The sequence below is a fragment of the Pipistrellus hanaki genome (genome assembly GCF_964339955.1).
Source record: "Pipistrellus hanaki genome assembly, chromosome: 1".
Taxonomy (NCBI): Eukaryota; Metazoa; Chordata; class Mammalia; order Chiroptera; family Vespertilionidae; genus Pipistrellus; species Pipistrellus hanaki.
In genome coordinates, this window is record NC_140503.1 from 21,310,689 (window position 1) to 21,328,898 (window position 18,210).

Genomic DNA, 18,210 nt, shown 5'->3' on the forward strand with positions numbered 1-18,210 from the left:
CTTAGAACCAGCATGCTGAAGCGGCAGTACTCTGAAGGCCTTAGGACAGGCTTTGGAAATCATGTCAGTTTTATTTAATTCACTTCGACACATCTCCTGCAGCAAGTCACTGATGTACTGAACCGTTAAAAAAAAGAAAAAAACAAAAACAAAAGAAAAACATCACACAATTATAAATGCTGTGCCTTAGTAGACAGAAAAGTCCACTAATTTTAATGGGGGAAAAAAATTCCAAGTTATCTTCAAGAGTACTTTTAGAATTAAAATATCACTAAACACTATGAAACAACCAACAAGGTAATATAGGATGTTGATAAATATTGTTGGAGCTAGCATTATGATTTTAACTGATTGACAAAAGTTTTAAAAAACCAGCAGCCAGCCATATTTTCAGAGTGTGTCCTGACATTTTAAAGTCTGGACAGAGATGTTTTTGCTATGGACCCACTCAATGATTCAGTAAATATTTAGTGCACATTTTTAATGCACATCCCCTATCAGGTACTACACTACATTCAAGGGCTATATGAATAAGATGTTATCTGTGAACCCAAAAGGTTTGCAATCAAGGAGAAACAGAATATAAATGTAAATATGTGCTTAAAAGTGCAATAACTAAAGTCTGCCTGAATATAATAATGGAGGCAGAGGAAAGAATCGTCAATTCTACCAGGGTAGTGGTGGGGTGCTATTCAATAAATGCTTACATTAAGTCTTGAAAGACAAATTTTCTCAGATCAGGCTAACAGAGTATGTTGGAGATGAGAGGAGTGAGAGGCCAGGGCATCTCAGACTAAGGAAGTATTCTGAGGAAAGGCAGAGAAGCACATACCAGCAGAGCATGTACGGAAATGCAAAAGTGCAGCATGGCTGAAGCAAAGAGGAGCCAGAGTCAGGGAGTGCGGGGGAAGGAGTAGGAAAGCAGTGTATTAAGAGATGAGGTAAAATGGCAGGCAAGAGTCAATGTCCAGAAGATTTTGACTACCTTTTATGGCAAACACTACTGGTGTTCCTCCAGTATTCATTCCCCGTTTTCTACAATAATTGAGCTTCTGCACTTGTAACTGGACACAAGGCCAGCCAAACTAAAGAGTCACTTTCCCAAACTCTCTTGCAGCTAGACCTTGTAGCCATGTTCTGGGCAATGGGCTGAGAATGAAAATGATTTACACATCCTTCTGGGTTGTATTCTTAAAGGGCACGGTTTTCTCCTTCATCATTTCCCTTTTCACGCTAGCTCTGACACGGTAGTGAAATTATCTTGGCCCATGTAGTTGAGGACAACATAGTAAGGAATGTTGAAATAACAAACCAGAAGGAATCTGGATTCCTGATACTGTAGAGCCATCATATAAGTCCGGAAAGGAAAAAAACTTCTAACTTGTTAAAGCCATGTGACTTTGGATTTCTGTTACAACAGATGAATTAATTTGGCTAGGTAAGAACTGCGAATTGCCTAATAAGCACTTAGAGCCCCTAAATATGGTCTGATTTTTTTTAAAAAAGATTGCTCTAGCCAAAACCGGTTTGGCTCAGTGGAAGAGCATTGGTCTGCGGACTGAAAGGTCCCAGGTTTGATTCCGGTCAGGGACATGTACGTTGGTTGCGGGCACATCCCCGGTAGGGGGTGTGCAAGAGGCAGGTGGTCGATGTTTTTCTCTCATCGATGTTTCTAGCTCTCTATCTCTCCCCATTCCTCTCTGTAAAAAAAAAATAAAAAAATCAATAAAATATATTTAAAAAAAAAAAAAAGATTGCTCTAGCAGAAAAGTTGCAGATGAATAGGTGGGAAGAGCCTATTGTAGAAAGTGAAGGTAAAGTCTCCTGTTTTAAGGCGGTGACTGACATGAGGATGTAGAGGAGAAGATACAAGTGAGAGATGTGAAGGAAGCTACAACATGTAAGATTGAAAAAAAATTTTTTCTATAAGATTTTATTTGAGCCAAATTGATGACAATTGTCAGGAAGCAAGATCTCAAATGCTCCCTAAAACAGAACCTTCTTTTTTTAAAAAACATTTTTTTTATATATATCTTATTGATTTTTTACAGAGAGGAATAGAGAGGAATAGAGAGTTAGAAACATCAATGAGAGAGAATCATCGGTCAGCTGCCTCTTGCACACCCCCTACTGGGGATGTGCCTGCAACCAAGGTACCTGCTCTTGACCAGAATCGAACTCGGGACCTTTCAGTCTACAGGCCGAGGTTCTATCCACTGAGCCAAATGGGTTTTGGCCAGACAGAACTTTCTAACAGGTGGGATTTAAATGATAATGGAAAGGGAAGAATTTAGAATGATTCCAAAGTTTCTGGCTTAGGTGCCTGAGTGGATAGCTATGCCTTTTATGGGAAATAGGTTGTTCTTTCATTTATTTGGGAAATCAATGAAGAGTACTAAATTAAGTTTCAGCAAAATATTTATTTCCTATCCCTGTGGCATTGGTTTTGCTGGTCTAGTACCCTAGTTTCAAAGGGAGAAATGCTCCCATCAATACAAGGACACAACAATGAGTCTACTAAACTCAAGTTAAGACTGATACCTGGTCATTTTGGGTTCTGAATCAATAGGCAAAGAAAAGATTTACTAAACTGGCTGAGGGGGCGGGGGGAGGGGGAACTGGTAGAGGGGAAGGATTGATCCTGACTTTCAAGGCAAAATTGGGTTACTACTATACAATGAGGGTAAGGAGGAATATGTCTGGAATACAGATCCTCTAGGACACCTTAGTACTTCCATGTCCTGTGATTAAAGTCAGTGGAAAACTACAGTAACACAAGTTAGGCAGACTGCAAATAGCCCAGACCTTCAAAGAATGAATATTTGGGTCACCCACTAGGCAAGAAACCAGGACCAGCTGAGGTACTTGCTGAGAGCAAAGGGAATATGGAAAGGGTAGTGAAAGAAGGTAGTTATAAAAACGATGATCACATGACCAATTGTAGAAATAAGGACTGTGATAGATATGAATATTTCTTCCTTAATTTGATATTATATGCTTAAATATATACATAAATATTAATCAAAAATGTTTGGTTAATGTTTCTTCTTTATCATCAAAAATAAGATACAGTAATAACAGTTACTTTTCTATTTGTTACAGAATATCAAAGAGGAAGTATGAATCAGAAGAATGAAGATATCCCAAAACAAACAAAAAAAAGGGGAGGTAACTTTATATCCTTTTCTGGGAAAACGGTTAGAATGTTTTTGGTTTTCCGGGAATATTTCATGCTAGGTGCAAAAATCTCCTAATCAGAAACATAAAAAAGGGAACTCTGGGAAACATACTTCAGCCTAGCCAAGTTGACACTTTATAGTCATAACAATTTAAAAGTATTTAAACCCACTAAAAACAGAAAAGGGGCCACCAGCAGATGAGAATTTTGTTTTAAAATTCTGAAGAAAGCACACACATGAGTGGTAACATATGGAGCAGGAAAAAGCTACAGCGTAGGGTGCTGAGAACAGAAGGTGGGGCTGGCTTGCCTATAAAACCCCAGAGAGGTCAGGATTCTCAGTTACCGGAGGGCAAAGTAAGACTTCTTGCTTGACATTCCCTAAAAACATATAAATTAAAATCTACATTCCGATCCATCAACCAGCCTTTTCCTAGGCTGAAAATCTGTAAGTTCTTGAATTGGAGGGTCCTATAGCATTAGCATTTTGTCCAATCACCTAAAACAAAGCCTAACAGTTCATAAGCTCCCTGCCCAGAGAGCTCCCAATCAGCTTATCAGTGTCTCCCATTCTCAAATAGAAATGGACAACCAAGGATGACTAGATATTTGAGGAATGTCTTCAAAATGAAAGAGACCAAAGATAAACAGTACACAAATCTGGAAAAAAACAGAGATAATGCAAAAAAAAATAAATAAAGCAAAACAAACAAACAACAAAACACACCCACAAAACAAAACAGAAGAGAACAAATAAAAAAAACCCACTCCTAAATTGGCATCTTCAGAGAGTATCTACAAACCAAGAAAAAATAGCTATATGTAAAAGGGATCAGAACCAGAAGAACTTCAGAAAATGTTTTATTTCTCAAAATAAAAAAGTGCAATAAAATGATTAAAAGTATCTCAGAAAATGCAACAAAATGAGAGAGAAAAATAAACAAATATTATCAATCCAGCAGGATCCAAAATTCTACTAGGGAGTTCCAAAAACAGAAAACAAGACAAAAAATTATAGAAGAAATAGCACAAAGAAATTTCCCAGAGTTAAAGAGATTCTAATCTCCATACAGTAAGAAACTAGTTCATTCAGTATCCAGTATAACTAACAAAACAAAGCAATAACAACAAAATCACTAAAATTTTAGAATACCAGGAATAAATCCTGGCCGGTGTGGCTCAGTTGGTTGGAGCAGTGTCCCATACATTGAAAGGTCGTGGGTTTGATTTCTGGTCAGGGCACATATCCAGGTTGTGGTTTTGATCACCAGTTGGGGTGCATGAAGGAGGCAACCAATTGATGTTTCTCTTTCTCCCTTTCCGTTCCCCTCTCTCTAAAGTCAATAAAAATATATCCTCGGTGAGAGTTTAAAAAATAAAATTAGAGAACCAGGAATAAAATAAAGTTTCTGGCAGTAAGGAAAAGTCATCTAGAAAGAAAAAGAATTGGAGTAGCATCACAACAGCTGTACTAAGTGACAGAAGGAAATAGAACAATGACCTAAAAACCTTGAGGAATAATTATGTTCAACTTCAAATTCCATATCCAAAGTATTATCACATGTGAGGTTAAATAAAGACATTTGCAGACATGCAAGGACTCAGAAAATTCACCCTCAATATACAGTTTCTTAGTAAATTATCTGAGCATGCACTCAAGGAAAAGGAAGCACTAACCCACAAACAGGAAGCCATGAGATTCAATAAACAGTGTATCCAAATCCAGGAGGATAGTCAAGGGAAATATGAGAACAACAGCTATATGGCAGATCTTGAGAGCAACCAACCAGCCAACCAGCCTAGGCAAAAGCAAGAGAATGCATGAATTTGGGAGAGAGATCTCCTCAAGAGTAATAGATGTTTTGGGGACTGGGGTTGAAGGATTATTTTTAAGATTTTGCAAGAAGAAAGATAACTGGAAATTTTGAAAAGTTATTACATGAAAGAAAATGTAATCACAGCACACTGCTTACCTCTACAACAAACAACATTGTTTACTGATGTATCAAAATAGTGACATAAACATATTGAGCAGATGGGGTTAGAGAATAGTATAAGAACTAATAAACCTTTATCAGAACAGGAAGTAAATATATAATACCTAAAAAGTGTAAGTCAAAAAAGTAGCAGCATATTTGTCAATGATATAAAAATAACTACCAAAAGAAACAGCTAAAGAATAAAAGATGATATTAGGAAACACATCTAGTGGCTTTAAATAATGGATGGTTAATTTTCTTTCAAACTATGTGTATGCATCACTTTGATAAAATGTAAAATGTAATTCTTTTGAGAGCACAGAGACAAGATTAGTCCTAACCAAGAGAAAGTCTTCTTGTGAGTTTTTTTTTTTTTTTTAAATATATTTTATTGATTTTGTACAGAGAGGAAGAGAGGGATAGAGAGTTAGAAACATCGATGAGAGAGAGTCATCGATCAGCTGCCTCTTGCACACCCCCTACTGGGGATATGCCCGCAACCAAGGTACATGCCCTTGACCGGAATCGAACCCGGGACCTTTTATTGTAGTCCCCAAGCCGACGCTCTATCCACTGAGCCAAACCGGTTTCGGCTTGTGAGTTTTAAGAAAGAAGATGAGGATAGTAAGGTGAAGGAAAGATAAAGATAGGAAGCTGAGTTTTACTTGGCCTGAAAGGAATCTAAATTAAAGCTATAAAGAAAATAAAATGTTTGCTAAGATAGAGAAAGCAGCACTAGGGGTCTATCCAAGTGAAGGCTTGGCACAGCTATTGTTGGGAAAGGGAAAAGGAGACTTGTCAAAAGGAAGCATCCAAATGCTAAGAATGGAGACCACACATTTACAAAGAGCAAAAAGAATACAGTTTCAGAGCTTATGGTTTGGTTCCTTTTCTTTAAGTTACATTTGTTAATTCAAAGTGCTTGGAATGACATCTTAAATCATTAAAATTGTATAAAATCCTCTGCTTTGTATTAATTCCACAATTATTAGTTCATATAAGTGATAAGACTATCTTCTACAATGTTCAAAGTCATTAAAGAGCCTGTCAACACATTATCTTATATTAAAATCCATTTCTGAATATGAATGAACTGCCTTCCTAACTAAATTATGAATGCCCTGAGAATTTTATCCATAACTGAGACGTATTGGGATTAAGGAACACTTATTGTCAGGTACTGTGTTACTGCTGAAATAAAGCTCAGAGAGTTCAGAGTCCATAGAAAGAGTATGACAAGTAAATCAACAATTAGAACAAAATTTAATTTTGTAAATCTGGGACATTTTGGTCTTGTTCACTGAAGTGTATCCCATTGTATGACTCAATGAAGGATCTCAACATATTACTGAAGTGCATTCAATTATTGAAGTGCAACCCTGGGGGCAGGAAAAACAGGAATTAGTAAAGCAAAAGTGACAGGAAAGGGATTCCAGACAAAGAGAAGAGCATATATAAAGACCAAAGGAAAGAATAAAGGAAGCGGAAGCACTAAATGTGTGTAGCTAAGAAGGAAGAGAACATGGAAGAAAAGTTCTGCAAGCTTCATGCCTACACATACAATTTGCAATTGCCATGAAAAGATAGCATGCTTTGCTTTCAGATTAAATTGCTAATCAACAGCCAAGGGTCATCATTTTATTTTTATTCTGGGAATCAGAAAATGTTAAACAAATTGAAATATATCTTCAACACTACATAGAAATGGCAATTATTTATCAATAGTGCACTTTCATATTTTCAAAGTTCAAGGATATTATGAAGTCATAAAACTATCAAAACCTTTTAGATTTATAAAAGTAAAAAATTTTTAGGCTTTTGAAATAAATAATATTAAAAGATACTCATGTTAAAAGTATGTACAAAATAAAGCAAATTTTACACCAACACAATTAAATACTATGACTTTTTAACATATAAAATCATGTATTTGAAATAAAGAACAAACATAGTATCTATTCTCTAAATACAATCACACAAAACACATGCATTGCACATTGATTAGATGAAAAAAAATAAACCAATATTTGAGGTTTAAATATCCAGAAAATTTTTGTTTGTACAGTTAAGTATTTCAGAAACCTTTAAAAAATAAAAACACTAAAACTAGGTATGAAACCACTAGAACTAGGTATAAAGACTTCAAAATTTGATATTAATATACTCCAAATTGGGTGTGAAAACTTAGGAACTATGAAAATTACAAATACCATTAAACAAGTTGTTATCTGATTATCACCATGTTTATATAAATATACTCAAATCAGCAGACCACGGGAATTACAACACATTAAATTTTCAAATCAAATTCCCTTTTGGTTTTCATGTGAAATAATGCCTATTTTCTAATCCAAGATCCTAAAATCAAAATACCCAAAAAAGAAGTAAACACTATAAAGAGGAACCACCATGACAAATGGAAGCATAAAGAAAAGCTTCTTTAGCAGTGCCTTGCTCATCTTAGTGTGACAGCTACAGAATGAAAGAGGTTCGCAATTCCAGTATTAGGATCTTTGCTTCCTTTATGTTTAGTGCTTTTTGATTAAAGCCAATAAAAAAGTGGATGGGACTGATCAGAAGTCTTGATTTTATAAAGATATCAATTCTTCCTCAAAATGGTCAATAGATTCTATAAAATCCCCATCAAATTCCAGCAGGTTTTTAAAAACAGATAAGCAGATTCTAAGCATTATATGGGAAATAGAAAGGACCAAGAATAGTCAAGACAATCTAAATCAAGGGTCATCCAACTATGTCCCATGGATCAAATCCAATTAATAATGACCTTTTTACATTTTTTTTTAAATATATGTTTTATTGATTTTTACAGAGAGGAAGGGAGAGTGCTAGAGACCCAGAAACATTGATGAGAGAGAAACATCAATCAGCTGCCTCCTGCACAACCCCCACTGGGGATGTGCCCGCAACCAAGGTACATGCCCTTGACTAGAATCGAACCCAGGACCTCCTCAGTCCGCAGGCTGACACTCTATCCACTGAGTCAAACCAGCTAGGGCCCTTTTTACATTTTTAAAGGTTAAAAATAAATAGAAAAGAAATAAAAACATATTTAAAAATTTTTAATTGATTTTTTAGAGAAAAAAGAGAGAGGATGAGAGACAGAAAGAAACATCGATCAGCTGCCTCCTGCATTCTCCCTACTGGGGACGGGTACCGAGCCTGAAACCTGGGCTTGTGCCCTGACCAGGAATTGAACCAGCAACCTTTGGTGCAAGGGATGATGCCCCAATCAACTGAATCACAGCAGCCAGGGTTAAAAAAAATTTTTTCCCCCATATATTTTTATTGACTTTAGAGGGAGGGGAACGGAGAGGGATAGATAGAAACATGAATGAGAGAGAAACATCACTAACTGGCTGTCTCCTGCACCCCCCTTATTGGAGATGGAGCCTGTAACCTGGGCATGTGCCCTGACTAAGAACAAACTAGTAACTTCTTGGTTCATGGGTTGAATCTCAACCACTAGGCAACACTAGGCAGGTGGGCTAGAAAAATATTTGTGAGAGACCAAACATGGTTTGCAAAGCATAAAAATATTTACCATGTGATCCTTCACAGAAAAAGTCTGCCAACCTCTGATCTAGAAAAACAATTGGAGGAATAAACTAAAAGATATCAAAGTTTATTATAAAGCTACAGTAATTAAAACCATGTGACACGGTGCAAGGACATAAAAATAAATCAAAGGTAGAGTCCAGAAACAAATCTATACATATCATTTATGAGAATTTTGACCCCTACCTCATACCATATATTAACAAAAAAGCCAACTCTATATGGATTAATTTTAAAATAAAACATAAAACAATAAAAGAAGATAAAATAGGATAATATATTTACGGCTTTGGAGTGAACAAAGATTTCTTAAACAGGACACAAAAAAGCACTAAACATAACAGAAGCAAAGATCAATACATTAAAATTACAACTAAATTAAAATCAATAATTTCTATTTATCACCGAAACCGGTTTGACTCAGTAGTAGAGTGTCGTCTGCGGACTGAAAGGTCCCAGGTTCGATTCCGGTGAAGGGCATGTACGTTGGTTGCGGGCACATCCCCAGTAGGGTGTGCGCAAGAGGCAGCTGATCGATGTTTCTCTCTCATCGGCGTTTCTAGCTCTCTATCTCTCTCCCTTCCTCTCTGTAAAAAATCAATAAAAAAAGAATTTCTATTTATCAAAAGACATCATTAGTCCATGGAGCTCACTGATTGTAGTTTTTGAGGGTTTGTTTTTTTAACAGTTCTATTTGCAGAGATTAATATTTCGTGATTTCTTTTCTTTTTAATACTCACCTAAGGAGTGAGGATATTTTTTCCACTGATTTTTAGAGAGTGGAAGGGAGGGGAGTAGGAGAGGGAAAGAGGGAGGAAAAGGGGAGGGGAGAAAGAGAAACATTGATGTGAGAGAGACACATCAATTGGCTGCCTCCCACACATGCCCGACTGGGGGCGGGAGTTGAACCTACAACCCAAGTACATGTCCTTCAATGGAAATCAAATCCACTACTCTCTGGTATCCAGACCAATGCTCTAACCAGTGAGCCATGCCAGCCAGGGTTTTTGTGACTTTTTTCTTACTGGCCTTCCAGGGAACAAAGAGAAAATTTATTTTATAAAAAACAGAACAAGCCCTAACCGGTTTGGCTCAGTAGATAAAGCGTTGGCCTGTGGACTGAAAGGTCCCAGATTCGATTCCGGTCAAGGGCATGTACCTTGGATGCGGGCACATCACCAGTGGGAAGTGTGCAGGAGGCAGCTGAACGATGTTTCTTTCTTATCAATGTTTCTAACTCTCTATCCCTATCCCTTCCTCTCAGTAAAAATATCAATTAAAAAATATTTTTTTTAAAAAAACAAAATTCAAATTATCTTGCAATTACCATATGGATCCACTGGATCCTTTCACAAATCTAAGATGTTAGATCTTAAGTGATTTTTATTTTTTTCTAGATCTTGAAACATTTTGTGAATTCCTTATCTTAGAGTTCATTAATACTCATCATTACTTATTATTTATTTTCCCCAACTATGCCAAAGAAGATTGAAGTGCAAAGACAACAAAATAATGATAGAATTGCTAGAAGGATGAGGCAACAGTGAAATAAACTGTCACACCTGCTTGCTTTTAGGCTTCATTCAGCACAACTGAGAATTCAGAAAATTTCATCTCCTGACTATAAGGACAAAGAAAAGCAAAGTGACAAAGTTGTACCAAAACTATTACTTTGTTTCCCTGAAAATAAAACATCCTCCGAAAATAAGACCTATTTACAGGTTTCCTTCTGAGTGAAATATAAGGCATCCCCCTGAAAAAAAGGCCCCCCCTAGGCTCTTTCTCAGCATGAAAATTAATTTACCGTAAACTGGTCGCTAGGGCCGCCCTGACTGGCGTCTAGCAACCAGTGAAGCTATGTGGAGTCCTGACGTCACTGCTGTGTGGAGGCGGAGCGGAGGTCAGAGTGAGCGGTGAACGCAGGGCGGGAGAGAGGAGACTTTCACAGATGGGTGTAGAAGAACAGGAGGATTAGAGCGGACGGGATGCGGCGAAGGTGGTGAGTGCTGGTCTGTCTCTGGTAACACTACCTGATGCTCGTGGCCGCCCTCATGATGACTGAAGGTTCTCAGTCAGTGGCAGACCTTGCTCCAGCCCAGATTCAGGCCCCAGCAAGCCCAGTGACAGTCCCCAGGCAGGCCCCAGGGGGTAAATGTCTGATAAAGGGGTAGGGGGGATGTCTGGTGAAGGTGTTCAGTGGCACAGGGGTGGGGGGAGAGGGATCACTTAAAATGACACAGGAGAATCAGAGTGGGCAATCAAAATGACACAGGAGGATCAAAAGGGGTTACTAAAATGGTAATCCCCCCTCTGATTCTCCTGTGCCATTTTGATTCCCTCCTCTGATCCCCCTGTGTCATTTTAAGTGATCCTCCTCCCTCCACCTTGATACCCCAATTCCTTTTTTTTATCCCTAGAAATGAGCGCAAAAAGCAAAAGCTACTCTGTGGAGTACAAGAAAGGAATCTTGGAAGACTCTTGGGGCCAAAATCTTACTGCTTTCTGCAAAGAGAAGATGTTGAGTATCCGATTGGTCCAAAAATGGCGAGCAAAGTATGGTAACCTCATTGAACAAGTGGACAAGGGAAATGCTAAAAAGCACAAGTGTGGATCAGGTTGGCAACCATTATTTTCCGAGCTGGAAGACCTGATCTGTGAATGGGTTGTTGACAGGAGAGCAAAGGCTTTGGTTGTGAATAGGGCTCAGATTCAAGAATTTGCCCTTGCAATGCACCACAGTTGACATAGCCCCCGAAGACTTCAAAGCATCACAACACTGGCTGGATAATTTCCTTCAGCGAAGTTAACTGTCTTTAAGAAGATCTACAGCTGAAACCGGTTTGGCTCAGTGGTAGAGCGTCGGTCTGCGGACTGAAAGGTCCCAGGTTCGATTCCGGTCAAGGGCATGTACATTGGTTACGGGCACATCCCCGGTAGGGTGTGTGCAAGAGGCAGCTGGTCAATGTTTCTAGCTCTCTATCTCCTTCCTCCTCTCTGTAAAATATCAATAAAATATATTTTAAAAAAAAAGAAGAAGATCTACAACATTGTTTAGGTTGGAAGATACTCAAGTTATTAAGCGAGCATTTGCATTCAAGTCCGTTATTGATGATGCTGACTTCTCTAAATACAATCTTTCCAACATGATTGCTATGGATGAAACTGCAGTGTTTATGAGCCAATCATCTCAAACAACAATTGAACAGCAGGGTGCCTCCTTAGTTTACATTCCCTCCACTGCTTAGGAAAGAGCACGTGTTTCCTGTATTTTGGCAATTCATCTGGATGGCACTAAAATCCCACCTTTAATCATTTCTAAGGGCAAGAAGGAAAAGACTGAACGTTTTTTGGGCATTTTTATTCTTGAAACTGAAAAAGCCTGGGCCACACAAGCAGTTATAAGGAAGTAGGTCGATTTAATGCTGCCGCTTGTTATGCGAGGGAGCCAAAGAGGTCTGCTAGTTTGGGATGCAGCCAGCACTCACCGCGCTAAAAACATGAAGACATTTCTTCACAAAAGAAAAATAGATCAGATAATGATTCCCACAGGAATGACGGCCTATCTCCAGACTCTTGATATTGCAATAAACAAGCCATTCAAAGACAATTTGCGCATGGAAATTAATGACTACATTGAAAATAGAATGGAGAGAAATCAGCATGGAAACTTTCTGAAACCTAAACTGCAAGAAGTTGTGACTTGGGTGAAGAATTCATGGGAGAAAATCACTGACAGTTGCATTGCAAATGCACTGCAAGCAGGCTACCTTGACAAGAAGTACTCATTTAAAGACAGTGCTATTGCTAAACATGAGAGATTTGGTCCACTGATTCTGAAAGAAATGGAGTCACAAGAAATTCACCAGGAAATTCAGGAATTAGATTGTTATGATGATGTTCCAGAAGATGATGACATGATTGTCACTGAATAAATGAGTAAATTCTTGATACTATAGGATTCACAGTTTGTCTGGTTTGTGTTGACAACTACCGTACTACCGTACAGTATACAGGTAATAAATTTCCTTTATTTTCATTTAACAATAAATGTGTACCGTATTCTTCTTCATGGAAAAATAAGACATCCCCTGAAAATAAGATCTAGCGCGTCTTTGTGAGCAAAAATTAATATAAGATACTGTAATATATTGAATCAAAAGATAAATGTCCTTACAGCTGCACACTAGGCTCTAATAAAGATGTGAAATTTATCAGAAGTAAAATCTCCAGCCATATTACAATACCATTAAACATCCATCAAGATGGCTAAAATTTAAAAGTTTAACAATACTAAGTATTAATGAGGATGCAAAACCAAACGAACACAGAATCACTGCTGGTGAGAATATAAATTAAAGCAACCACTTTGGAAAACTGTTTGACAAGATCTATCAAAGCAGAACATATACCTACCTATGATCAAGCAATTCCAATCTTTGGTATATATCTAAACAAAATTAACCCTTTGCACTCCGCTGTCCCCTCTCAGGGGACATTGGAATTCTAGCATATCACTCGGATGTCCCCTCTCAGGGGAGATTGCAGTTTATTAGTGATTACGGGGAATTGAGTTTCCGCCGCAAAGTAGCGTCGAGTAGCTGGTAGCCAATGTCCAGAATGGTTCGGAGTGCAAAGGGTTAAACATCCACACACATATGTGTATGCATTTAAGGTGAGACATATAGCACCAAAAGACACATGGCAGTATTTTCATAATAATAAAAAAACTTAAATGACCATTAGTATCAGAATGGATAGACTGTTGTATATTCATACAATAAAATATTGTACAGGAATGAGAATGAACAAACTACAGCTACACACAACATGGATGATCTCACAATAATATAATGTTATATGAAAGATGCCACTCAAAAGAGTACATACAGTATGATTCCATTTATATAAAGTTCAAAAACAGATAAAGCTAATCAGTGGTATTAAAAGAGAATATGGGAAGGGACATCTCATACACTAGAATTTCTATTTCTTGATCTGAGTAGTAATAACATGGGTGCATCTAATTTGAACAAATTCACTAAGCTGTACTTACAATCATACCTGAGAGTGCTGACCAAAAAAGGGCAATTTAGAATATTATTTATAACAAAGTGTGAAAATAAGACATCCTCCGAAAATAAGACCTAGTGCATGGAAAGATAAGACATCCCCTGAAAATAAGACCTAGCGCAACTTTGGGAGAAAAAATTAATATAAGACACTGTCTTATTTTCGGGGAAACAGGGTAGGTCTACAGTCCTCTTCCTTTGAAGGAGACTTGATGAACCAAAAGCCCTTCTAATGACAGTGAGCAATAAAGCAGGAGGAGGCTGGAACCAATGTTAGTGTGAAAAGAAAGAAATCTGAGTTTATGTGATGGCAGAGCAGAGTGGGTAAAGAAGGCTGAGAAAGAAGACAAGAGGATCATCTTTAAATAAGTGTAGGAACATAATGTAAAAGAGAGGATAATTCATGATGTGTTGTATCATAAAAGTAGATCTAGAGTCAACAGGTAGAAGTTACAGTAATATATTTAGGGTAGTGTAAGAAATAAACTTTCCAAAAAACGGTCAGTGTTCAAGCAGAGCCCATCAATTGCTTATCATAGGAAGCACACTGAACTGTAAGAAGCCTTGGATTCTAATCCCATCTCAACTATTTGCTAGCTGTGTCATCTAGGGCAATTTATTTATAACATCTCCAAAGCTCAGCTTCCTTATCTACTTACCTCAAGAGATCAATGAGAGGAATAAGGTAATATGCACAAGATTACAAACTAAAATACAACACAACCGTGAATTGCTAAGAGGGGATACTGCATTATATCATTGCTAAGATCCTCCTAGCACCATAGCTATTAATTGTACCGTGAGACAAGAAAAAAAACTTAAAATTGGTCCTAAATTTATAAACTTAAGATTTGGTAGGCAAAAGAGAGAAATGTTAATATGACAGGAAAAGAAGGGAGCAGGAAATCTTTGTCTTAGGAAGTGTTATGTGTTTCTCTGATAACAAAACAGTCACCAGATCTAAAAGGAATACTCAATCCAATAGATAAGTAGGAATTCAAATCAAGAAGATACACATACCAAATAAATAAATAAAGGCTACAAATGTATTTGTAAATATGCACATCACTGAAAGCATGAATATCATTGAAACTTGAGTGTTACATACAATACTTACACACTAGTGCTTTTACTCTGATTCTCTGGGTATAAACTCAGGCTCTAATGTCCCAGTGATTTGATCCTGAGCAAGTTACCCAATCCTCTCAGCCCATTTGTAAAGGGTAAAAGTAGGGCATACAAATTCACAAGTTGTTGAGAAGACTCCATAAGACAATGTATATAAAGTCTCTGGCAAGGCTTCTAGTAGCCAGAGAAAATCATGTTAATAGCCTCTAATTAGCTTTGATTTTGGATTAAGTTTGAGCTGTATTGTTTTCAGAATTAGAAACTTGGGGAACAAATACAAGATATATTTTGTTGTCAATTGTTGAAATTAGGTATAAATTAAAAATGATATGTAGATCCATTGACACTAAGATGGAAAATTAACCAATGTACTGATAGTGGAAAAAGCAAGTTATGACAATATACGTAGTATGATGCCATTTTAAAAACATATATTTTAAAAACTATTATTCCCCCAAAATAATTAACAGTAGAATTAGGTGACTTTTACTTTTTTCAGTCCTCTTCTGTCCTGTCTAAAATATGCCTATTACAATTTCCAATTGGAAGAAAATCTTACTGAATTTTTTTCTTTAGGAAAATTATCATTTAGGTCAAAGTGGTGAGAAAAATATACTTTTACAAACTTAGAAAAATGAATTTAACATATTTTAAAAGATAAAGAGAAAAAAATTCAGGAACCACAAGTAAATTTTTGTGTGTACTTTTCTATAAAAAAAATGTGGTTCAGCCCAGCTGGAGTGACTCAGTGATTGAGCATCAACCTATGAACCAGGAGGTCTCAGTTTGATTCCCAGTCAAGGCACAGTAGGGGGCATGCAGGAGGCAGCTGATCAATGATTCTTTCACATCATTGTTTCTATCTCTCCCTTTCTTCTTTCTTCTCTGAAACCAATAAAAGTATTTTTTTCTTAAAAAAGTGGTGTAGACAAAAGAAAAATATCTCCCAAATTAAGGAACATTTGTTCTGTTTTACTCACTGCTATAAACAGAGAATAGGAACTTAATAAATATTTGTTGAACAAATAGGCAAAACAAAAGTTTGATATATCTTTACACTAAATTTCATTGCCTTATTTCACTACAATATTGGCTTATTAATCTTTATCTCCAACAGTTAGCTTATAAGCTAACAAAGAGAATTTATCAATTAAATTATTTATCAAATAAACAAAAAAGCAAAAGAGATAAATAAGTCTAATCAATATTACATCTGAAGTTAAAACATCAGTAAGTAATTGATAACCATCACTCTGAAACATCACATTCATCCTACACCAGTGGTCGGCAAACTCATTAGTCAACAGAGCCAAATATCAACAGTACAACAATTGAAATTTCTTTTTGAGAGCTGAAAACTGACTTCTGCACATGGGCCATGAAGTTTCAATCGTACTGTACATGCCCGCCTGCCCGCACATGGTATTTTGTGGAAGAGTCACAATCAAGGAGCCAAAGAGCCACATGTGTCTCGAGAGCAGCAGTTTGCCGACCACTGTCCTACACCATAATCTCTATTACATATAGGATAAGGTAGTGACATCACAAGAAATGGTTACCATTTCTACATTTCATTATGTCTAGTAAGTGAACACTAGCATAATTAATTGTAAACCAGGATTGTGTATAGATTAAAATGCTAAGAGTACCAAAACTGTATAAATGAAGTTTTTTATACCATCAAGGCCTACTCAGCCTAAATCAAGAAATCAGCCAAACCAACCAACCAACCAAAAAAACAAAGTCAGACCTACCTTGGCCCTTTTGGACCTTCCATGTAACTGCTTCTAGGAGGATCTGGAAGCAGTCCACCTGACCTCATTGGCATGTCCTTGATTTGCAGAGATGGAGCAATTGAAGACTCCCCAAGTCCTGGCTCAGATGAGAATGAGCTGTATGGCAGAGTAGACTTGCTCAGAGGAGCTTTAGAATTCCCTTGTTCTCCAGGGCCAACAGCTGATTGCAATGGAGGATGGTAAGCTGAACCAAAAGACACAGGAGTGGGAAGTAACGCTGGTCTAGGTTTCTCTGGAAGTTGTGAACTCTGAGAACTAGAGACTGATGGAACTGGGGCTGTTAATTGAGGAGGTATCCCTTGTGGAACCCCAGGGGCAGGTATTCCTGGAGGAGGTGTGGCTGAAGATAATGGTGGAAGGGGCAGGACAGGTGGAGGTGCTGTTGAAGAGAGAGATGGTGGGGGAAGAACTGGTGGTGGCCCCACAGAAGAGAGGGGAGGTGGAGGAAGAACTGGCGGTGGCCCTGTTGAAGAGAGAGAAGGAGGCATCACAGGTGGGGGCAGAGAGGTTGGTAGAGAAGGTGGCATCACAGGTGGAGGCATGCCAGGTGGTGGCACTGAAGTAGGTAGGGCAGGGGGCATCACTGGTGGTGGCAATGATGGAGGCAGTACAGGAGGAGGCATTGTTGGTGGAGGTGGAGGCATCTGAGAATATGGAACATAAGGAGGTGGCATTGACATGTTTCCCATATACTGGTTCTTCATATTCTGAAATGAATTGACTTTCTCCTGGAGATAGGTCTGAGTGGCTTTCATATGTCCCTGCCATGTTTTCCACTGCTTCTCATACTCCTGAAGTTGATCTTTATGCGGATAGGAATGAAGCTGTTCCTCCCACAGCTGAAACTCTCGCTCCCATTCTTGGTAGAGATGTTGAAACTGTTGCTGCTGCATCTCATAATGTCGCAGTTGCACATCTACAGACATGGTCTACAAATAAAGACATAAAATTATTTCAAGACATTCATAGAATTAATAACAAGATCAAAATTAATGCATCAATGTGCTAAGAGACTGAACATAAACTGTGCACCTATGGATGAGGACAATGATGGGTGGAGAAAGGGCAGAGGGTGGGGTGGAACCTGGTGGAGGGGAGAAATGGAGGGGGGGGGGGAGAGGAACATCTGTAATAATATGAACAATAAAGATTTTTAAAAAATATTAATGCATCAAGGGCATATAAAGTCTTAGGACATTAAAACACTAAAGATTTTGGGAGGATAAGGATAAGCTTGGTAAATCCATTTGGTGATGATCATTCTTCTTTCTTCCTTTGATTCAATTATATAGGGTGGAGCTAAAGTAGGCTTACAGTTGTTCATATGGAAAATAATATAATAATCCTATATAATAAATAGGTAATATACAAATTAACCCTCACGCCCTCACAAGATGGCTGCCTATAACCAGGCAGGCAGGGGGGTTAGTGAGGGACGACCAAATGACTGAACAGCAGACTGCATGGGGAAACCAGGCTGGCAG

At 37.8% G+C, this 18,210-nt stretch overlaps 1 protein-coding gene across 3 annotated transcripts in view; it reads right to left on the reverse strand.

The window, feature by feature from the left end:
• Positions 1-18,210, reverse strand: part of YLPM1 (YLP motif containing 1) — a 71,333-nt gene that overhangs the window by 30,293 nt on the left and 22,830 nt on the right. For all 3 annotated transcript variants that reach the window (XR_014795709.1, XM_084892029.1, XM_084892030.1), the window contains exon 4: positions 16,685-17,655. Coding sequence is in view for 2 of the 3 variants with exons in the window: in XM_084892029.1 (XP_084748155.1) it covers positions 16,685-17,655 (971 nt within the window). In the remaining variant the exon portion in view is untranslated. The remainder of the gene's footprint in view (positions 1-16,684; positions 17,656-18,210) is intronic.